Raw genomic sequence first — 24,834 nt, forward strand, 5'->3', positions numbered from 1 at the left:
GCTCTTTCTAGGCATTAAAATATGAAAGCAGACGCACATTAAGCAGTCCTGATGAAAATTACAACATTTCTCTATTCAGACAATCCAGTGCTTCATGAATATTTAATCATGCTGGTACATTCTGTACGTACAGGTGTCTGTCAGTACTAAAGTCATACAAAACAACTCTCTCTCCATCAGTGACCCTCCTTGTAATTCATCTACATTCAGCTCTGATGAATAGGAGTCATTTAACTATGAAACACCAAATAGAAATATCTGCCAGTCATCTCTGTGGTGAATGGTACGCAGTGTATTACAATGGAGATCTCCTATAGTATGTCTTAAATTGTATTGTGCAGAGCAAAATTTTTCAGCTAGATCCACTGTACTTGCTTATTTTTGTTGCTATGTTGTATTACCTACAAAAATGTACAGTTCACATGGGATTTAGAAATAAAGGGCCAGAGCCAAAGCCCATTTAAGTCAATATGATCAGGCCCTGAAAACTCAGATTTTAAAATAACTTTATTAGATGATTCCTTTTAAAATCCCAGGCCTTGTATTAGGCACCAGCGCCTGTTCAATTTTTATGAGAGTTGGGCACCTAACAGGTTTCCTTTGAAAATCCCAGCCTTTTGTATTAAAGTAAGAACTATCACTCTATCACGCTGATAGAGGGGACTGGATGACTCAAAGGATGGGGAAGTCAGCAGTTTGAATTCCAGCTAAGTCACTGGTGACACTTAAGTTGCAATCCATCCTCATTTGGTACATCCCTTAAGCATGTTCTTAAGTGCTGTGCTAAACAGAGCTGGTTGGGAAATTTTTTCACTAAACACTTTCTTCGTAGGAAAATGCTGATTCGTTGAAATTGAAACTTTTTGCAGGAACAGATCAGTTTAGACCAATTTTTCAATTTGAAAATATTTTCAGAAAAAAGATTTGAAATTTTCAAAATATTTTGACATTTTTAAAGTAAAAAATCCCAGCTTTACAGTACAAAATAACTTTGTTTTGAAATTTAAGCTGCTTATATTTTTAAATAGTCAAAATATAAACAAAACATTTCAAAATTATCAAAAATGAAACATTTCAGTCGATCCAAATTGAATTTTTTCAAAAATTTTATTTGCAAAAAATGTCAAGATTGATTTTCTTGGTCCTGATTTAGGATGGGAAAATTTTTTGCTCTCTCAACATAAACCTAACTCAAGTGCTGAAGAGAGATGGACTTAAACACATACGTAAACATTTTGCTGAACTGGAGCCTTAGTATGGTGATAACTCAATATTTTGGCTCATGGAAATAGACAAACTGGAAACACTTATAAATTCAATCTGTCCCTTGCACATTAACATTGCACTGGTAGTTCTTCCATTGCTCATGTTTAAACTCATGTATGTTTACTTATCTCTGGATTCTTCCCCATGTGTTTAATCAAATATGACCCAAACAGCATTTTTATTTTGTCATATCCAATGAGCCAAAGATTTAATTAGATTTAAGACATTATCATCAGTAGTAGGACTTCAGGTCACTAATTAACATCTTAATACTCTCATCAATGTATTTTCTTTATAGTCCTCCCCCTTACTCTCCCTTCAGAGAGCTTCAATGAGATACATTCCTCATGCCCTTTGAAGCCATGTGTGGGGAATGTGATTACATGCCATTAGAAATTGTCAAGAAAAATAGCTGCTGTAAGCAGATTTGACTTGCCAGAGCGCTCTTTCTAGTGGCTAGATTTCCTTCAGCAAACAGGAAAAGCTGCTTTTCATTTTTAAAGGAACAAATATAAGCGGGAACTCGGATAAATTTTTTTTAAATGCACTAAGTGTTGCAGCTGTAGTTTTCATTGCCCAGTGAGGCACAGATCATTTTTAAACAGCTTGAACCCTATGAGAAAGTTTGGACCCAGACTCATTGCTAATCTTCTTACAGAAGAGGCATTTCACAGATGGCTGTCACGGAGGGGCAGGATTCAATCACAGTGTGGTATCTCAGCACCTTCTGGCCAATGCAGACGCTAGAGACGCTGCTATTGGTCAATCCACCGCTTCCAAGAGGTGCTGTGATTGACCAGTGGATATTGGGCAAAGGATGAATTAAGATAATCTTTAAAGAAGTCTTCCAGCTCCCGTTTCATCTTATTTGTGGGAGCATTTACAAAAAAAAGGAGACAAATATACAGAGCAGTACCTCATTGATTGATGCCTGCTTAGAGAAAAAAACAAAGCTGGCAAAAATAATCAGGTGACTTGGCATCCTCTACGCTGATCTGAGACAAAAGGTGTCTGTGCTGAAAGAAAGATGGGGAATCTTTATAAGCAGAGTGCACTGCTGGAGGCCGGCATGAAGAACATGACAGGCAATGTACCATTCACAAAATGGATGTGCAATTTGCCTTAATGCAATCAGTATGCTTCTGGGATATAATTTATGGCTTTGCAAAGTGCTTTGGAATGTTCGAGTCCACGGACAAACCCTATGGATGTGTGCAGCATTGTGAGCTGCTGGAGCAGAGCCCACTTTTAGTTACATCTGTTAGAAGATAACTTTACTAATCGCTATCTATCTATATAGATAGGAAAACTTTTTGTGTGAAGCATACCAAAGCCGATCATGCAAGAAACACTTTAGCAATGAATACTGACAGATGCAGGGAAAACCCAAAGCAAATGCAAAGGTGGCTGCTACGCCAAAAGTTAAAATGTAGAACATAATTAAAAACTGACATGGGAGAGGAATAGCTTTGTGTGCATACACAGTCATGTATCCTGTTGCATAGTACCCGCTTCCATATTCCTAACACATTGAGCCCTTGTACATGGTGAAATAAAAAGCAAACTGCCGTTTCCAGGTGTCATTCACCTCTTTGAATATGTTTTCAGCGTGGCTGAACAGTTTTTGCAGCAAATGCTGGATGCTCTATGTTTCTAATGCCTACTGGTTTCTCTACCTTCTAAGAGTTTTTTGCACCTTTAGTCAGCATTGCTTATTGGGTGCTTGATCCAGCTCCCATCTGAGTCAAAGGAAGGTCTCCCACCGCCTTCCATGGGCACTGGGTCAAGCCCTTTGTCTGCTTATTCTTTGAAACAACCAAAAAGTAGGTTAAATTACATTTAAAAGCCATGTAAATGTATGTTTTTCCTGTGACCTCTGTGATTCTTCAATGGTCTAGGCCTGAAAACTGGGATCTCAATGAGTTAGTGCAGGGATGCCCAACCTATGGCCCATGGGCCATACTCAGCCCACCAGAGCATTTCATAAGGCCCATGACCTGCTTCAACACAATATGCTAACAGCTGATTCTTTAGCGTTTTTTCATGTTTATATCATTTTAGTTTACGCAAGTGTGTAAATAGACGATACTGTACATAAAAACAACCTATCTAAATATATACGAAACAAGCAGAACTTAAAATATGAATTGTTACAGGTGACTTTAAATCTTAATATGTTTGGCCCACACGAGGTTGTGCTTATGTTTATGTGGCCCTCCTGTGTAATAAGGTTGGGCACCACTGAGTTAGTGGATTTCAGCACAGTTCCTAATGGATGAAGGTCTACATGCCTCAGCTGGCGCCATTGGAAGCTGTGCTGGAAGTCTCAGTAGTGACACCAAATCAATATGACAGCTGTGGTAATCTGATTCAGTGGTGCACAGGAGATTTCCTCAGACAACAATATGGCACTTTCTACCAGCACTACATTTAGGGCAGGGGAGAGGTAGATGGGACGTGTTCCCACTCCAGCAAAGGGGTTATATTAACTGGTTCCCACGGCATCGCATCCCACCAGGAACTCCAGCCTTGATCCAAAACACAGAAACATAGGACTTGAATGAGCAGAGGGGAAAAAACATTTCTTGTTTTTCTTCTAAGGGAAATGTCTCTGAAATGGATTCTGTTGTGTACAAGAACGTGCAAATAATTTAGCAAATGGTAAATGGCAGAGTGTGCTTGCCTCCCTTTGTTGGTGTGCAGAACACTAAAAGACTCCACTATCCGCTGCCCTGTCCACAGTAAACGGAAACATATCTATGTACCAACAAAAGCGCTCTTAGAAACATTTGGGAGGCCTTTGAACAAGAGCAACTCAGTGTGTTTGGCAAAACCCTTGCAAACAGCTGTGCCATCGATGAGGGTGTCTGTGTGCAGACCGTACGTGTGGGTATCTCCTATCAGAAAATAAGAATGCATAGTTCAAGGAAATGAAAAGCATGTGAATGATTTAGCTGTAAATCTTTAGCTAATGTAAATAGATAATAGAGCAGCTATTCTAAATTAGAAAACGCAAGGCTTCCTTTTTTTTTATTATTGTTTAGGTAAGTAGAAAAAACAAAGCACTTAATTAAGCCAGTGACCTCTTTTTTTTTTTATCTGGAGGATTTAACAACATTAGATATCTTGGCATTTATTTTCTGTGACTTTATGCCTGTTTAGCTTTGTAGAATTTAGTAAGAGTCTCTTTAATTTTAAAAAAAAAAATTCTGCATGGTTGCTAATGCGACAGCACCTCATGTAGGAGTTGGAAATTCCTTCAAAAATTTGGTTCAAGGTTATGTGAATCACAACACATAATAGCACACATGTAACTCCTGTGTCAAACATGTCCAAATGGATACATGTATCCTAAATCTGTCATACAGTTTTCTGGGAAAGGGAACATATGAGTTGTTCTCACTGAAGTTGATGGCAAAATCTGTATTCGCTTCAATGGGAGCAGAATTGGGTCTATACTGCAAGCCATCATGGGAAAACAAACCATTTTTTCATGTATTCCTGATTTCAATCATTAATTTAACAAAATGGGGGAAAAAACTTATTCCCTCTCTAGAGATCTAAGGGACTGTTTTGATCATTTTATTGAGTGAACATTGAGCTTCGCAGGACAAAGAGAATGTGTATAGTGAAACAAAGTAAAACGCTAAGGAAATTTTCTAATTATATTGTAATTGCTTTCTCCCTGGCTGATTGTGATAGCTATCATTTCTGGTTCACTAGCTTATGAAGTCTACATTTTATATAAATGATACTGATTGTTCCAACTCGTTGGGCCATTTCTGAGAAGACAGTGGGGAAGCAGTCAGCAAGAGTTTGATTTGGCTGTTTATTTGAGAGCAAGCTAATGAAACTCTATCTGTGGGACAAATGTGGTGTAAAATTGAGCATGCTGGGAAGCCCAATGATATAGCTACGCCCAGTAGCTTTGTTTCAAGCCTAAAACCACTTCTGTGGGAGTAGAGATGGAGAAAGGCGTTTTGCATTTCGTATTTACTTTTGTGTGTCCACTATGTCTCCTGAAAGTATTGTAATTAAGTCTTTTTGAAAAACTGCACATTCTTTTAACCCAAATATATTCAGAAGCCCCACCCCACTTATATGATGAAAATGATTACATGTGATAAAGGAGGCTTTTCTCTGATCAAGTTTATTTATGACAATACAGTCAAACTGGACATCTTTCCTCACCCAAGCATAGGAAGGCAACTCTCCCTCACCCAATCTCCATCCATTAGGTGCTGAAAAGTGGATCCACAGCCCCACTGATGTCAATGGGAGTTTTTCCATTGACTATGATGGGCTTTATAACAGATTCAAGGTGCTTATATGGTGTTCAGTTAAGCAAGTGGGATCTTAACTGAAGTATGTCCACTCCACTAAGGCCCCAATTCAGCAGAACACTTAAGCACGTGCTTAAATGCTTTGTAAAATCATGTCCTGTGCCCAGCAGGCTATGGGAACGTTGGAGTCAATCTCTACAGTAAACCCACCAAAAACTGAAGTTTTCGTTAGGGGAAATCTCTCTTTCAACATCCAGTATTTCACCCCAAACTGAGACCTTGAAGTCTTACATTTGCATCCAAGATCAACTACTCCATGTAGGGCTGGTCAAAATTCAGTATTTTGAAAAATTTGGTTTTCACCTGAATTGGCCGAAAATTCTAAATCTCTGGACTTTTTGCAAAATGAAATATTTTTGAAATATTTCTTTTGACCTTTCAATAATGTCAAAATGCTTTGATTTGACAATAATTTCAGGTAGAATAGAATATAAAAGTAAAAGTGATAATGTTGAAATTAAATCTTTCACCCTCATTGGAATCAAACATTTTGATAATTTCCCACCAAAATTTCGACAAAACTGATACTTCGCATTAAACATTTCAATTTTCTCAAATCAGCATTTTCTAGCAGAAAACTATTGTCTACAAATCTTCAGTCAGCTCTAACATCATGTATTATAAAGTGGATACATGTATAAAACAAAAAGGCAATAAAACTCAGTGTCTCTGTGTGAACCCTGCATTTAAGAAGTTGCATACTGCATGAATAAATAAAGACAAGAGGTTTTTTATTTTAATTGTTCAGTAGGACCCTGATTCAGGAAGGTACTTAAGCACATGAGTACTCCCATTGAACTCATCTATTTAATTGAACTCAGTGGAACTATTCATGTGCTTAAAGTTAGGCACATGCTTAAGTACTTTCCCAAAATTCACCCTATTTGAGCTAGGTGGAAAATGCAAAAACTAGTCTATCAATATTCCTTTAAATATTTTAATGCATTCCCTTCAGCTATGCTTGTGCCCATTCTGTGTTCGCTCCTTATGAACGGATTCAAGTGATTACGTTTCAGTGGCAAAAACGTTCACAGGGAGCAAATCACAAAGGCATAACAAGATTATTCATGGAACACAACATCTGAATTCATACACAAAATTATTTGTGCTGGAAGTGCTTGTGTGATTTGTTTGACCAACCACAACTAAGCAACAGAGTTCATATTCTGAATATTTGTAAATAAACCAAAAAGAAAAGGAGTACTTGTGGCACCTTAGAGACTACCAAATTTATTTGAGCATAAGCTTTTGTGAGCTACAGCTCACTTCATCGGGTACATTCCGTGGAAAATACAGTGGGGAGATTTATATACACAGAGAACATGAAACTATGGGTGTTACCATACACACTGTAACGAGTGTGATCACTTAAGGTGAGCTATTACCAGCAGGAGAGCGGGGGGGGGGGGGGCCTATAATCACTACAAAAGGTCAAACCCTCCCCCCTCCCCCCCCCCAGCTCTCCTGCTGGTAATAGCTCACCTTTCCTGATAGCTGCTACTGAAACCTGTAAATAAACCATACATCATTAAATAATTCATGAAACAACTGAATAAATTCAGATAATAAACAATTGTGGGAAATTCTTCACTCAGCCCTAATTACTAGTTTGTATTTCTGTGCTAGAATTCAGCCACCCCTTAGATGTCCATAAAAGTGACCAGTTCTGAGTATTTTCACATGCAGGAATAGATGATTTGATACAAGCCCAGATTGTGACCAAAAAAAGAACCTACCTACTGAACATTTAATATCTGGACTGCTACTCGAATCAGATTTCCAGAAATCTTGAATTTAACCCCCCTTTTGCTCCAAAAAAATGTCTTAAGCATTGGACCTTCAAATGGGTAATTTTACCATGATTCCTGCACATTTGCATCCCAAAGACACATGAGTTTTTCTCTTTGATGTTTCTTCTTGAACTTCAGCCAATTGTTTTTTAATTTGGGTTTTGTTTTTTTATTTAGTTCATAGGGGTTGGTTAATGTGCACCTGCCTTGTGTCTTTGAAACTGGAGTAAACTGATTAGCTAAGGATATGTCTGCTCCCTTCAGTGGGACATGCAACAACTGGAACTGAGAAGGTCACTTCACCCATATTGCACCATGCTGCGAGAGGAATTTAAATATTGGACAAGACATGGAGTTGATTCACTTTACAGCTAGACTCTGAATATTACAGAAAGCAACTTCCTTCTCCCTTTTTGTACTACTGTTTTCGTTTTGAAATTCAGGACTTTTTCCCATAAAGTTGAATTTTTGAGGAAATTCAGTTTGCCAAAAGCAAATGCCAGCTTTCTGAACAAGAACTATACTGGGGTATTTCATAGGCAGGAAGAGCTAGCAAACTGCCCAACTTGTATATGGTTTCAATGCATGTTGCACTTACAGCAAAGAGCTGGCATATGCTGTTCTGTAGTCATAATCCAATCAGCATGCTGACTCAGATCACTGCCATATGGAAAATCATGATCAATTACTATAAATAATTACATCAGTTTGTTACTGTCTGTTGCCAAGAGAAACAGGCTCCCATTGGTAATATCCACTTGCATTGCCAAGTAACCTCATCTTTAGGGAACCTAAATACACCATGGACAAACCAACGCATCTCTACGAATATATTATCCTTTCTGACTGGTATCATCGTGATCATGATTGCATTCTTAGTCTATCAAGTACTTCAGATAATCTCTACCTTGATATTTCAAGGCACTAAGTGCCTTCCAGTCCTAATGCACTCAATGGAAGTGTAAAACACTCAAGACCTTGTAACCAGTGTGTTTGGTACCTTGGAAGATTAGGCCCTGTATTAACTAGAAATATATCTCTTCTTTTATTTTATGTTCCATGTACCATCTAAAATGTGCTTCTAGTGCAGTTAGTCTTCGTTAACTTTTACATTTTGTCATGAGGCTCCATCACTTGATATTTTTTTCTTTGGACCACAATATAGCATCCCTTTAATTGGCTTTCTTTTCACATAGCATATCAGCTCCCCTCAATCTAGTTAAAGTTTTCCTCTGGCAGCAAAACCTGGAAGAAGGTGGGCTTAAGAATTGCAGGCTAGAATTTTCAGACTCGGATGTCGAAATTTAAGGACCTACGTTCATGCTGATGTCAATGGGAGTTGTAGGTACTGAGAATGTCTGCAAATCAGGCCACTTATTTAGGTGCCGATAGATATATTTTACACATCCACACTTGTAAATGTTGACCCTATTTTCTTACCAAGGAGAAGCGAGCAAGCATTTGGCAGCCCTGCTATATTCCTTCTGCCACCTCTTACTTGTTTTTCATTCATTGTGCTGTGCCGTCCAGTTCATTATCACCTGCCAACTTAGAAATCTTTCTATTTAAATATCATCATCCAAATTCTTTCAGACAAAAACTCAGCATTCACCCTTGGGCTTCCCTGTCTTTAATTTCTTCCCATCTTGAAAAGACACAAGTTAAATCCTTCCCTCTTTTTCTGCCCCTTAGCTAGGGCAATTCGCCGCACTGGGCAGACCTTCCCTGGTACCACAATTTCCCCTGTACAGTAATTCTTATCCTTTCACCTTTGTCTGATGGTTTCTGATACCCTGAGCACTTTATGTGCCTGCAAAATCCCCTTATCCCCCGAGACAATACATAACTGCAGCAAAAATTTCAACTTGTTTTCAGTGCTTCCTTGCCTTGCAAAACCCACCTTGTCCCATTGCAATCAAGCTGGATTTTCTAAAAATACACCTGATGAATTCTTTCTAACATCATCCGCTTTCCACCACAGCTAATGTCAAATGAAGTGTACGATCCCGATGGATGCCTGACAGGCCCTTTCTTTAAGGATGCCATTACATGAAGTATTTTGCAGCCTTCAGTGATTTCTCCCCCACTGATTTAACTTGTCGACTCAAATGCTACCTTGTAGTCCTTGGTGACAGTAGCTTGACGGAAACTACAGAGGTTATTGCCTTATTTTTATTTCCCTTTGCTCTATGTCATTGTCTCAGCTTGCTATGCTCACTCACTCCAACATGCTCACATAATAAATCAGCTAATCAACATCCAGGATTTTCTGGTATTTGGTTCTTATCTTATACTGAAAAAAGTCTCCCATGCAGCTGTGAGAACACCAGAGAATCCTGTTCGGTTTGGTGGGATTAGCTTTTTTCTTCCTGGGAAAACTTTAACATGAAAGGGATCGTCTCTCCTTTAACACAAAAATGTATAAACTCCCCTAAGCATGCAAGGAATACAAACTGCAAAGGCAAGAAACTGGATTTTGCTAATAGCATCAGGTTCAACGCCTCATTTCTCCAACAACCCACAACAGTGCCCTTTTATATGACATCTTCTAAGCATGGAAGCCCTGATTCAGCAAAGCAATAACACACAAACTTGTGCCTTAACTGAAAGTTAAGCATGTGATTAAGTGCTTTGCTGAATTAGGGACTCCAGGACCTGGTCCTGAAAGCCACTTATCTTCTCATTCAAATCTCTCCGGAAGACCCACTTCTGCAATAACACCCACAGGAAATTAGCCAACAATGACATATCTATTTTACATTACTGTCTGCAGCATGATTGTAGCCATGTTGGTCCCAAGATATTAGAGAGACTAGGTGGGTGAGGTAACATAAGAACAGCCATACTGGGTCAGACCAAAGGTCCATCTAGCCCAGTATCCTGTCTTCCAACAGTGGCCGAAGCCAGGGGGCAGAGAGGGAATGAACAGAACAGGTAATCATCAGGTAATATATTTTATTGGACCTACTTGTCTCTCACCAACAGAAGCTGGACAAATAACAGATATTACCTTGCCCACCCAGTCTCTGTAATATCTATTTTACCTATACTTAACCGAAGAGTTGTGCTACCATGATATACAGTCCATAACTGAATAACTTCATAATCCTACTGCTTTGCATCTCCTGCCACACCTCCTTATTGTTTTGTTCTTTTTTTTAAAATCCTCCTCATTATGTCAGGTCTGAAAGTAGATTGCAAGTTCTCTGGGGGCTTTTTTGTTCGGTTTTTACAGTACCTGGGACCATGGGGTCCTGGTGTATGACTGGGGTTTCTGGAGGCCACTGGCACACATGATAATAAATAAGCTTGGAAGCTGCCATGAGAAAGGACTGCATCTTTGTCTGTGCTGCCAGGTGCCTAGCACAGTTTGGGACACTGAAAAATTAATAAGAAATAATTATCTATGTCATCAGCATACTATTAACTGTAAGGATAATGTCAGAGGCAGACTTAGGTTGGATGCACGGATTCGTGGATGGCCACACCCCTAAATGGCCTAGAGCAGGACGAAGAAAAAAAAATCACATTTTCAGTCTGTATGTCAGGCATTCTAACTCTGTCCCTAGTGTTATTTAAACAAAGGACCTTAAGCACTACTCATTTGCACTTCACTATGCTCCCACCTGCACTGCTCACAAGTGTCATAAAGATACCAATGGTATGTGTTGATTTATACATCTTCCTATGGTATGTATTGATTCATAATCTCTCTCTCTCTCTCAATATATATTTACCAGCCACCAAAGTATCTAGGTACTCAATGGTATCTATATAGCTTGTATTAACTTATGGACACTGTTTCTTTATTTTCATAGCTCTAATGGAAAATAAAAATAGTTATTGGCAGAGATGGCCATTTGTCTCCTTAGGTACTGTAATTCCTTCATGTTTCTGAAGGTCACAGGGACTCACCCAGGCTCGAATCACCAGTCCTTTTAATTTCCAGTGTTCTGAATTAATTGCAGAATAATTATCTTATAGATTTTTGTGTAGACATATTTACTGTTTTTCCCTTCACTCCAGAAGATATACAATAACTAAGTTCACTTTAATTAGATCAGTGCCACCAATATTGGAAAGTTGCTGGTGTTTTAAAAATTAGGTGAGTAATTCAATCTTAAAATGACTCTTCATGTCACAATTTCAGGACAGCCTCACCAAATCCTAAGTGTACTGTGCATCATGGCTCAGAAATATAAAAAGCAAATTGTCAACACATTTTAGAGTGACTCAGTAATAGACACATTAAATCTGCCCTCTTTATATTTGGAGGAAAGCATGTTTAGGAGATACAAGAATGTCTCTCTGGACTGTACAATACTGTGTTTCACTTAAATTCAGTGGGCTAAATTCTGCTGTCAGTTGCACTTATGCAACCCCATGGGTTTGGACTGAGGTTAGAATTTAGCCCCATGTGTTCAGATATCAGAGATGTATCTAAGTTAAAGTGTCACTTCCAAGCTTCTGGCGATGGGATGGCACTTTAATAAGGCAGTGTTTTGGCTAGGCCATCAAAAAGGCCACTACCATAGTGTGTAAACTGCTTTGATATATAAGAGCGTTAGGACTTAAGCTCAAAATTAAAGTTAAGCATGGGCCTAGGTGCTTTTCAATAGGGATGGACTTAGAGGTAAACACATGCTTAAATATTTTGCTGAGTTAGGGTCAAAATCAGGGATTATCCTCAGAAAGCCAGGGAGTATTGAAATGTTCCAGTGTAAACTAATTAAATGACTGTTGCATTCTGTGCAATGTACTTTTGAATGTACTTATTCTCTAAGGGGAAAGAAACCAAAGTGTTAATAGAAGACACAATCATGAGTCGGTATGTGAAGGGGATTGTGATGGGATGGTAGGGGAACTACCTAGCTCCTGGCGAACAAGGGGTTAACTCCAGCTTCGCTTCCCCCTTCCATAGCACAGTTGCTGCATTAAAAATGGGGGGTTAATTTGCTGACTGTGACTGTTTGTGTTTTTTTTCCTATTGAGTCATCCTACCAATGTACAGAGATGAGCACATGACATAGCCATCTGTGACCTAACCTCGTTCTAGGTGAGTCCCTTATTGCAAAGCAATGTGAACAGAATGACTTACTTGACTGCATTGGCATCTCCGTGCACCTTATAGTTGTCTGCGCTGATTCTCGAGATGACTCTGGTGACGGCAATGAGAATGCCAATATTGACCTAAATAAGAAAAAACAGAGCTTAGTCAGGGAAATGAGCATGGAATATGTCAGAGGCAGGGCCGGCTCTAGGTTTTTTGCTGCCCCAAGCTCAGAGAGCGCAACTGTCCAAGAAGGGGGGGGGGGCAGGGGGTGGCCGGAATGCTGCCCCTGGAATTGTGCTGCCCCAAACACGTGCTTGCTTTGCCTAGAGCCATCCTGGTCAGAGATGCAGAGTGCCCTGAGTATGTATTCTACAAATCCAGCAGAAAAGAATAACTTTTGCCTTTTATATTAACTTTCCAACCATAGGGTTATAATTTTGGTCTGTTCTTACTTAGGCTAGGCTGACAGTGGTCCCAAGGATAGTTCTGGTAGCTTGTACTCTTTTCCCCCTAGATGCCATTTTAGCAGTTCTGTGCCACCCACAAATTCCCCTGTGCAGGGGAAATTCTAAGAAACCTAAACCCACTGGTTCTCTGGCTGTTCTGCACAAAGCAGCAGAAGTGGGGGGCTAAGATCTGGACCCACTTTTTTTGTTTAAAGCATCTTATTGGGGACTTTGTTTGTTTTTATAATGGATGTCCACTATCTGCACATTGAGATTTGGGTTAGATGTGCTGAATGAGAATTGACCATTAGTTAGAAACTTTGCATCCCATCATCAGAAGTATGGATTTGACCACAACTGCAAGGCCAAAAAACCCTATTCTATATGTGAATATCTTAGGTTCCTACCAGCAGCGGACAAACTGGCCATGGAAACTGCAATGTGTGTGCGTCTGTGTTTTAGAAAGCACCTTCCTTTAGACCTTTCAGTGCTGAATTCTTGCCACTTACCAAAATTTGCTTGCAATGTTGGCATGAGATCATTTCGAAACAGAATTAAGGAAAAATGTTAAGCCTGAACTCTGCCTTACACAAAGGCATGCTGCATTTGATGACAGGCCCAGCAGAAAAACATCCATGGAGTGAAAAGAATTCCCAGGGAATCTTGAAAAGATTGACATGGAAAGACAGAACAAAGGCTTGTTTGTCATCCCGTCTAGAGTCATAGGTGAAGAAAAGGAGAAGGAAGCTTTACTATTGGAGGGACACTCTTGCTGTCAAAACACCTTAGCTTTTTGAGAGCGAGAGAAAGAGGGAGCTGAGAGGCAGGGAAAGTACAGTTCCCCCTTCTAGTCTAAAGTCAGACACCAACTACAGTTAGTGTTGCCGCCTGTCCAGTTTTCACCAGTGTCCGGGGGCCATTTGACAAGCCCCAAGGTCCATTTTTTTTAATCTGTGGCAACCCTAAGGAGAAGGAAGGAGGCAGTGCAGCAGCAGCAGCCGTCACCACCTCCAGGGCCAAGTTGCTCACAAGGCTTGTGGCGTGCAGGGGCAGGGCTGTGGGGAAGAGGAGGGGTGTGGCGGGGCCTGGGGCAAGTGATGAAGCAGGGATGGGACCTTGTGGGAAGGGGCAGGGCGGAGCCTTGGGGGTCCGGTTACTGCCGGGGCAGCCCTAACTACAGTGTGTGTTGTTTACCATAGAGTAAGTACCATGAAGGAAGAAGAATAGAATAGGTCTGAACAGGAGGAGGAGGAGGGAGATGCAGACTGTAGTGGCTGCTACTAATTATTTTTCACCTCAGAATGAGCAGAAGTAGTTATTTGTACATATGTGCTTTAATTATGATTTTTAGAATGAGAAAATATTTAAGATTTTTGAAGTTTAATGGCCACTGAGGCTTCTCAAGATCTTTTCCTTCATTGCCCCCAAGCCCTGTTTCTTGTGGACTTTAGGCACGTAGGTGCAGATCGTCAGCTCTTGTGGCCAGTCATAGCTATGATTATTCACAGCAGCTGAGGATCTGGCCCATCATTACTGCTGGACAACAGGTAGTAGGAAATCAAGAATCCCACTCTGGACTGGATCTAGATCCATTTGAATAATTCCTTGTGAAAGCTGGCACCATTTTCATTCACTGGTCTCTATGAAGTTGGATAATCTGAATATTATTCAGTAGGAATTTGGACATTCCCTGTCTCCTTCCCCATCATTTGGAAATACAATTTTATTTTATTTACCAGGCTGTAATGGGCAGTCATGAGCAGCTTACTTTTGATCTGACAGGTACACCATTCACTGAAGCAGTTCTAGTTACCATTTAATGTAAGCTGTTTCAATCTGTTCCGAAACCCTTTGCATTGCATATCCTTACTTTTAATCGTGGATGATATTTTAAGCATGTGTTAAAGATTTCATTGTTTTGGTCCCCCTATCTCTATTTCATATATTTGTACACAAACACAGGGTCAAATTGTACTGATTGTATTCATGTGAGAGTCCAACTGAAGGCAATAAGCCAATGGCTAAGGTCTTTATTGAGATTTTACTCAGGAAAAATTCCCATTGTAGCCAATGCAAGGTTTGCTTTGGTACGGGCTGGGTGAAAAGGGTCTGTTCCCCCAGTGGTGTTGACTGTTCCTTGAGAGGAGCAGAGCATCCTCAACTCATATTAGCTTCAGTGGAAGTTGTGGGATCAATCAGAAAATGCTCCACACCTTGCAGAATTGAGCCCACACTGAATATGGACCATATGATCCAGTTATCAGAACCACTTGTGTGAGTAAGTCCAGTAGACTGCACTTTCAAAGCAAATGCAAACAAAACCTGTTTTCTAAAACACAGGATGTTTAGCATTTGTAGCTGAATTTCAGTTTCAGAATTATATATAAATGAAAAACTATTTGAAGCCTGAACTTCACTGATATTTTGGGACTTCTGAAATGCTAGTTGTTTATAAATTCTTTGATCTTCTCCTCCTGTGAAGTCGCTATCACCATGTCCCCTTTGCTGTATGTCAGTGAGATTGCTATCACATAGCAAGAGAACACTATGATCTTACTACAAAAAAAATAAAGACCCATCATAAAATCAGCAAAGAAATTCTTAAATTTCCAGAGCTCCATACTTTAGTGCCTTGTACCCTGCATCTGCTGAAATGTCTTGTATTCCCAAAGGCTAATTGCACTACAGTTTGGATTTTCTTACAATACTCAGAGGACGAAAGCTCTCTAAAAGCACTGGGTTAAATCAAGAAATGAGTTTTGTGCAAGAACGTTAAGAAGTAGTTTTAGGGCAGATAAGCTATTTGGGAAATTAGTGTTCACATCTAGCCTGAATAAACGGATTAGATATGAACTTCTTACTTTATTAATGTGCTAGCAAGCAAAATATGGAAGCAATTGCACTCCAATTATAATATGAAACTGAAATTCAGCCACTGAATTGTTCCACCGATGATTTTTTTGACATCTGGCATTAATACCTTGTCAACAATATGAATAGGAGAATGTTGGGTTGATGAACCACCATTGTATTTTAACTTACAAAATAACACAACCTTAAAATTGCTGCAGATTTACAACCAAATATGAGAGACACACATACAGAAGCCTCACATATTAGAATGTTGAAGCTAGAGGAATATACGTTTAGATAGGGAATTGAATGCTGCTCCTATTTCTTATTTTTCTGAAAGACCAGAATTGACTTCAGAGTTGCAGTTATTCTGCTTATAATTACTCATGAACTTGCTTGTACTGCTTTTTTAAAAACACAGTTAATAACAATAGCCAGATCTCCTGATTTACAGGGCTTATATTCGGGCAAAACTCCCATTAAAGTCAATGTAATAAATCCTAGGAGGTGATGAGCAGCTGCTAGTCTAAGCAAAGTGAGTGTGAGTGGCAGGTGAGCCAAAGTCCATGGCAAATCTCTCATAGACTTCAATGAGCTTTGGATAAGGCTGAAGAACATTTCACCTGAGTGAAGACTGCAGGGTTGGGACCACAGTTACAAAGGCAACCAAGGCTGTTTCTAAGTCTTTTCAGCATCACTTTTCTCTCTTATGAGACTTTTTTCCCAGAACCAGTTTCTGAAAAGTTGAAGTATATGGGCCACATCCTGCAGTCCTTATTCATGCAAGTGGACACAAGAACAAATGGATATAAACTGGCCACTAGGAAATTTAGACTAGAAATTAGACAAAGGTTTTTAACCATCAGAGGAGTGAAATTTTGGAATAGCCTTCCAAGGGAAGCAGTGGGGACAAAAGATCTATCTGGCTTTAAGATTAAACTCGATAAGTTTATGGAGGAGATGGTATGATGGGATAATATGGTTTTGGTAATTAAATATTCATGGTAAATAGGCCCAATGGCCTGTGATGGGCTATTAGATGGGGTGAGATCCGAGTTATCCAGGAAAGAATTTTCTGTAGTATCTGGCTGATGAATCTTGCCCATATGCTCAGGGTTTAGCTGATCGCCATATTTGGGGTTGGGAAGGAATTTTCCTCCAGGGCAGATTGGAAGAGGCCCTGGAGGTTTTTCGCCTTCCTGTGTAGCATGGGGCACGGGTCACTTGCTGGAGGATTCTCTGCTCCTTGAAGTCTTTAAACTACGATTTGAGGACTTCAATAGCACAGATATAGGTGTGAGGGGTTTTTTTTGTAGGAGTGGTGGGTGAAATTCTGTGGCCTGTATTGTGCAGGAGGTCAGACTAGATGATCATAATGGTCCCTTCTGACCTAAATATCTATGAATCTATGAAAAAGTAGTTCTGTTTAAGGGAAGAGGGTCCCCAACAGGCAAGCAAGGCTTGGCCCCACAACTGGAATTTCAGTGGAATGTCTAAAGAAAAGGAGTACTTGTGGCACCTTAGAGACTAACCAATTTATTTGAGCACAAGTACTCCTTTTCTTTTTGCGAATACAGACTAACACGGCTGTTACTCTGAAACCAGTGGAATGTCTGCTGTTGCAGGACCTGATGCTGCAAGCCTTTGTCAAATCTTCCACAGGTATCTAAGGGGTGGCTTGACTGCAGGATCCTGCCTCTAAAATAAGTCAGTGGGAGTTTTGCCATTGACTACAATGGGGCTTAGGTTCCAGTTAGAGATGAGTAACAATCCAAAGGTTGTTCATCTGAAATACAGGTCTACAACAAAGCTGGGCTGGAAATTTGGCAGGAACAGGCTCTTTCCTTTATTTAGCCAAAATTTTAGTCTGAATTTATTTATGTTTCATCCAGATTCCCTCCAAATCTCATTAGATTTTTGTTGCTTCTCTTGTGCAGTCCAGAAACTCCATGAACAAAGCTTTATGCCTGGCATTTTGGGACTTTTGCATCCACTCTAGGTCAGACCCTGGAAGGTGCAGACACATTCAAAAAAAGTTTCCAATACATTAAGTTAATTAAATCCATTGACCAAGCTTCTTTAAAACACACACTCTTTTAGGTTCCACATGAGTTTCAAGCAAAATGTCAGGGGGTTAACTGAACAGATTCACCCATCCTTAGCTTTAATGTATTTCCTGGGGACATGAGTTAATTTTCTTGTCATCACAACATCATTAATAGCAACACTAACATCTCAAGTTATTGTGGCAGAGGTCCATCGCTAAATCACATGGGAAATCTGTAGTGAATGTTATGCATTTCCATCTGCTGCTAATCAGTTAAAGCAGATGGATGTTCAAAGTTGGAAGAACAAGAGGCCTAATTTTGCTCTCAGCGACCCCAGACCAATTGTGGGGTCATTATGTTGATTTAAAGGGAGTTACTTTGGATTTTCACAAGTGCAGCTTAAAGAATTCACACCTGGAAGTTCTGCCTCACGGGTCAGGGCATGGCAGAAGGGTTGGGAATGGAGGAGATATACAGTAAAGCAAGCACTGATGGAAAGGTCTAATCAGACCCTTATTTGTCGTCTTTCCTAGCTTTAGTCTTTCACATTTGATTTCTTATCATCAGTTTAATTTTTTCAAAAATGCTGCATGTTTTTGTGTAGGAAAAAAAGGAATGAGGAGCTTTATTTTAAACGAGAAAAAATGTGAGGGCTCAGGCACTGATGTGGATAAAATTAAGGAAGCTCAACTCCTGAGAGTTGTGCCCCCATCCGGCAAAGCACCTTAGCATGTGCTTGACTTCAGTGAAACTATTTGCCTGCTTAAAATTAAGCATATGCTTAAGTGCCTTCTGGCTTCAGGGCCTCTAAGCATTAGGGGCCAAGTTCTGTCCCCCACTTACTCCTCAAGCAGACTGACTTAAATCACTGAGGCTACTTGCAGAGCAAGGCACTACGTAATGAGAACAAGAGCAGAACATCGGGCCCGCGGGGTGATCTGCCCCCTAGGTGCTCCCTTACTCATAATAAAGAGTACCTTGAAGTCAGTGGAGGGAGGCATTTCAGTGTAGGACACTGTACTGGGACTTGGGAGTCTTGGGTTCTAGTCTCAGCTCTGCCTGTGACCCTGGGCAAGTCACTTCACCTTCCTGTGCCTTTGTTTTCCCATCAGTAAAATGGGGATAATGAGATTGACCTCCTTTGTAAATTGCTTTGAGACAGTGCTGTGTAAGAGCTAGCTGTTATTACAGAATTGGGTACTAGGTACTATTTAGCGTGAGTGTGTCAGCAAGTTGCCTTCAGTGTTTAGTATTTACAAAGTAGTACCATTCATAGGCATGGATTGCACAGTGAGACAAGAGCCCCAATTCCCAAAGGAATGTCTGGGCCACTAATGAAAAAGCAATTAGCCCATGTTACCATGGTACAGAATTCTTTGTTGTGATGACGTTTTACTCAGATGTGCACACTCATCTACAAAATTGGTGTTGAAGAGAAATTCTTGTAACAGGGGATGGGATCAGCCTAGGAAAGTAATGATTTATGTCAAAGCAACATAAAGGACCAGCAAACTACTGTCCAAAATTTTCCTCAGCATGATTGCTACCTTCTTGGTCTGTTCAATGTCTTTGCTACTACCCATCACCCAGGAAGCACAGGAGTCTGGTTTTTCACTAGAATTGCCTTAACTCTATCATATCTATGAAAACACACCAAGGGTTACAGATGCCTGATAATGAACAAAGCCATCTGCCAGAAGTCTTTACTACCTTGCTCCAAATATACAGATTCTTTTGGAGAGATGTTTCCTTGAGCACAGTCTGACTAAGATTAATTTGCTTTTCAAATCAGCGGAAAGAGCGAATAGCAAAGTTTGATATTTTCAGGATACTGCCTGGGGGGTTTCTTCATGTTCTTAAAGGCCTAAGATCTAGGGATTAGAAGGGTGCCCTACAGATCTTCATGGCACCATCCCCTCATGTCCCTTGCCTTAAATCCTAAAGCGAGCACTTTTGGGGGCTGCGAATCCACACGTGGTCAGAGTGTGGGAGGTGGTGGGTCGATTTGTTGCCTTTATGGGGAAACTACCAGAGGCTTTAACTTTTTCCACAGACACAACTCCCATCACTCCGTAACTCCCTTTTAAGGGGGCAGCTCCTGGTGGAAGCAGCTCTAGCAGCATGGCAGGCAGAGGCATAGGAGCTGCACCGATCTTGTGGAGAGAGGCACCCATTCCATGCGGGAGGGGGCTGAAAAGCCTGCTCCCCCCATGGAATGATTGCCTATATGCCATTTTCCTCTGCTGAGGCCCCCTACATGGAAACCCTGTGGTTGGGAGCCGTCAGGCTTTTAAGTACTGCCTTTTGAGCTGTACTTTCCTAGCAAAACAACATTTCAGGCAGCTAATGGCTAGTTTGCTACTTAAAGAGCTTTTGCTGCTAAATAACAGGATGACTAAATACAAATACACACACATTGAAAACACAAGTTAGCCTTGCTGTTATTCCCTAGGGTATTAATCCATTTCTCAAGTAGAATATTCAGTTGGCACTATTTGCTGCTCTTTTGGGCTGAGCTGGATTTGGAATATTTTGCAAATTATTGTAAGAACACTACCCCAGTTCATTTATTCTCCCTCCATTTGGCTCGCTCTTTCTTTCTTCAAATATTTGAATCCACATAAGAATATAACTTGTCCTGCCAAGAATACTGTCTAACAAATAAAAAGTTAGGGCCAAGTAGTTTAGCTCTAATTCTAATTGAGCAATTACTCAGACGAACAGTGCCTCTGATGTCAAAATTCACCCCTGGCAGTAAGTTCTTCACCATCTTCCCCTTTGTATTTAATGCTGTCTTTGGGCATCAGTATAGGAGGGCTTGATTATGCTGATTGCCTCACATGTCCTACACAGCAAGACAGCAAGTGCTGAGTCAATGAGGAAACAATTTGACTATTGGATTATTTCAGTCCTTCACCATTTATGGGTTTCTCTACACTTGAAACACTACAGCGGCACAACTGCAGCATTGTACTGTAGACACTTACTAAAGCCACAGAAGGGCTCTAGTAAATCCATCTCTCCAAGAGGCAGAAGGTAGGTCAAGAGAATAATTCTCCTATCAACATGGTAATGTCTACACCTAGGCTTAGGTCAGTTTTAATTACATCACGCACGAAAAAAATGAACATGTTATGAAAACAAGCCCAGGACTCTTCGACCAACTCTGCCATACCCGCAGCCACCCATCTACACTTGCACATCCGTGCTTTCCTTTAACATGACAGAGAAATTTTCCACCTATCACTTGGGATTCTTTAGCTATGCCATTAATCTCATCATTAAGCTGTTGGTATCAGGCAATTTCTGCCATGTCAACATACCAGCCTTGCAAAACTGAGACATGAACTTTTTCACCTTGACTGTTAAATGTCTCTAGAGTCCTAGCAAGTGCTTCCATCAATATTAACTTCCCTATGACTTTTCACAGCACGTAGAGTGAGTGGGAGCGGTGCTGAGCTACACTGACCATGAAATGTCCTGATTCATGAGATCTCCTGACCACTCTCCAGCAGCCAGACTCCATCAGATGCCTGGCTGCAGCCCCACTGGCAGAGGGAAGCAGCGGAACCACCAACTGCCATCCCCCTTTGGGTGTAGCTGTAATGGCCAGTTTCCCATGAGTGAATCAAGCCCTTTGTAGGCGCTTAAATGCTTGTAAAATGCCGTGATGTGGTGAATATGGTGTATGTGCAGTTCTCCTCTTGGCTTGTGTCAATGCTCATTTGCAAATGCAATGGGTGGGAGGTTCTCTAGGTGCAGGAGCATTTGGGGGCATCTCACTGGAACTTTCCTTTTGCTATTCTAGCCCACTATGGTAAAGTCGATGCCCCCATTCTGCTGCTCCTCCAGGAAAATAATGGGGGCATGATTTTTGTGCTGTGCCTCCTTAGTGTGCACAGAAGGCACAGTTTGTGGGGGACAGGTGTAGTTTGGCATTGCCAGTTGTTAGGCGGCTTATTCCTTCACCCACTTACTTCCCTGGTCCTTCTCGCATGAACAGAGAGCAACAATACCCGAAGTCCAAAGGTGCAAACAATTCGATGTTTATTGGGGTGAACTTCCAGCAAGCATGATTCTAGTTTCCTTCCTTAGTATCCTCCTTCCCAGCTCTGACACCACAGAGCCTTACACCTGTGTCCCTGTTCCCATTCCTGCCCTTAGCCAAACATGATTCCAATTTCCTTACTCCCATTCCCTGTTCCCATTTCCCTCTTTAGCAAAACATGATTCCAATTTCCATCCTGCTCTCTCCTGCAAGTCCCCACCACAGACAACCTCGCTAGTGTCCATGCAGGAAAGGGGCATAGAGCTCTTGGACCACGGGCATTCCATGCCACTCAGCCCCTCTCCAATACTGAAAAGATGGCCCAGAATCTGGACTCATGACTTAAAAATCAAAGTAAGGCCTTTAACACAGAAGTGTGGTTACTCTACTCAATATAAAAAGAAAAGGAGGATTTGTGGCACCTTAGAGACTAACACATTTATTTGAGCATAAGCTTTTGTGAGCTACAGCTCACGTCATCGGATGCATTCAGTGGAAAATACAGTGGGGAGATTTATATACATAGAGAACATGAAACAATGGCTGTTACCATACACACTGTAACGAGAGTGATCAGGTAAGGTGAGCTATTACCAGCAGGAGAGCCGGGGGAGAGTGGGGGAAACCTTTTGTAGTGATAATCAAGGTGGGCCACTTCCAGCAGTTGACAAGAACATGTGAGGAACAGCAGGGGCAGGGGAGAGGATAAACATGGGGAAATAGTTTTACTTTGTGTAATGACCCATCCACTCCCAGTCTTTATTCAAGCCTAAGTTAATTGTATCCAGTTTGCAAATTAATTCCAATTCAGCAGTCTCTCGTTGGAGTCTGTTTTTGAAGTTTTTTTTGTTGAAGAATTGCAACTTTTAGGTCTGTAATCGAGTGACCAAAGAGATTGAAGTGTTCTCCGACTGGTTTTTGAATGTTATAATTCTTGATGTCTGATTTGTGTCCATTTATTCTTTTATGTAGAGACTGTCCAGTTTGGCCAATGTACATGGCCAAGGGGCATTGCTGGCACATGATGGCATATATCACATTGGTAGATGTGTTTATTAATATGTTTATCTATTTCTCATTTGCATTATTGTCCTGATCCCACAACCCTACTACAGGAGTCAGAGAGGCCTCATTGATTACAGTATCAGAGGATGATGCTGTAGAGAGGTTTTCGGCCGAGTAATGCTCTCCTTAATCCCAGAAAACAACCCGGACTCCTCGAATAATCAAAGCGATTAAGCACCAGTTCACTATAATTTAATGTGTGGGCATAATTAAACCATTGTAATACATTCATGTATCAGTAACTGAGTCATGAACCTGCACTCTTCTCTGGAAAGATTAAAATCATTACAACCGAGAGATGTACCCAAAGCAGCCATCTGAACATAACAGGCCTGCTTTAACAAGCCATTTCTTCACCAAGTGTTTGAACTGTAATGCCTGATGTTCCATTCCAAAGTGGAAGGAACAGCCTGAATCTCATATCATTGTACAGTTCTAACACATGGTTACAGGGAAGGGGCATGTGCAGACCATATGATACTGTCCCCAGAATTCTGCTGGTGGGAAAGCTCATCTAGTGATGTTACCCATTTCTGCAATGTGCTGAGTGCCCCCAAACCCCACTGACTGCAATGGGATTTGAGGGCACAGAGCCCCACGTTTGGAACACCCAGGCATGGAAGGAACAATAGATTTGAGTACTAGTGAAGGGACTCAGCCCTCTGAGGTGCAGAAAACCCATGCCCTATAGTTTGCTCTGTGTGGGGATCGTTTTGATAAGACATTTAAAAATCCAAGAGCTGTCTGTTCTGCACAGTCATTAATGATCCCAGGTCACTTGTTCATAAGAGCAGAGGCTTGCTCCAGTAACTTTGCCCAAATTTCCCCACCATTGACTCTTTCAGAATTAAGAGCAATGTGGGGGCTGCTCTGATCTCCACCAGGTGGTAAGTGATCCCAAAGAACCATCCAACAGCTGCGGCTCTGGCCACACCAATAACTCTCCCCCTACACCACAGGGGGTTGCTTAGGATCCAGCTACATTACCTGGGGTATCCCTGGCTGGAGGGACAGGTCCAGTCTCTGATCCCTTTGCACTGCCAGAGTGGCACAAAGGGAGTAGAGCAGGGCAGAGAATCTGGCCCATGAAATATAATAGGCATCCACTGTATAAGTGGTTTGCAGGTATTTTCTTTCTATACCTGCCTCTCTCTCCTCGGATGTCAACATTGGCCAAGGAGGATTTCAATTGCTCTTACACTTGACAGCGATAGTATTCATAATAAATGATGGCTCAACCATGCTCATTAATATCCTCTGCTTTGAATGTTTTTAATTAACTTTTACATTTACAATATTACTGTTTCCTCCAGCAGGCAACTATTTGGGCAAAGATTTTGTTTTGTTTATTGATCATAAATATTTACTTTGATTATTTGAATATGTATTTTAAAACACTGGATGGCTCAGGAGAGAAACATAGATCCATGCACCTCTAGAGTGTTAGTCACTATATAACCGGGGCTAGATTTGAACTAAGACTTGTTTCTGATGCTTGCTTAGTGGCTGAAGAAGCAGTTATGAATAATAATGCTATATAGAACTTTTCACCACCAGTTCAGTAAACCACTAAATCTCTCTCTCTCATATGTTTCTTAGGCATTTCTGCAGGGCCTGTAGATGTAATTTCTGATTGTTGATTATCACAAGACTGGTTTCAGAGTAACAGCCGTGTTAGTCTGTATTTGCAAAAAGAAAAGGAGTACTTGTGGCACCTTAGAGACTAACCAATTTATTTGAGCATGAGCTTTCGTGAGCTACAGCTCACTTCATCAGATGCATACCGTGGAAACTGCAGCAGACTTTATATATACACAGAGAATATGAAACAGTAAAGAGTTGTCACTTTGGATGGGCTATCACCAGCAGGAGAGTGAATTTGTGTGGGGGGGTGGAGGGTGAGAAAACCTGGATTTGTGCTG

General features: G+C 40.8%; 1 protein-coding gene across 1 annotated transcript in view; it reads right to left on the reverse strand.

The window, feature by feature from the left end:
- The window catches only part of ADGRD1 (adhesion G protein-coupled receptor D1), a 240,924-nt gene that overhangs the window by 25,091 nt on the left and 190,999 nt on the right, over positions 1 to 24,834 (reverse strand). Inside the window, exon 22 of the mRNA XM_077835220.1 lies at positions 12,498 to 12,589. Within this exon, the coding sequence (XP_077691346.1) occupies positions 12,498 to 12,589 (92 nt within the window). The remainder of the gene's footprint in view (positions 1 to 12,497; positions 12,590 to 24,834) is intronic.

The sequence above is a fragment of the Eretmochelys imbricata genome, chromosome 15 (genome assembly GCF_965152235.1).
Source record: "Eretmochelys imbricata isolate rEreImb1 chromosome 15, rEreImb1.hap1, whole genome shotgun sequence".
Lineage (NCBI taxonomy): Eukaryota > Metazoa > Chordata > Testudines > Cheloniidae > Eretmochelys > Eretmochelys imbricata.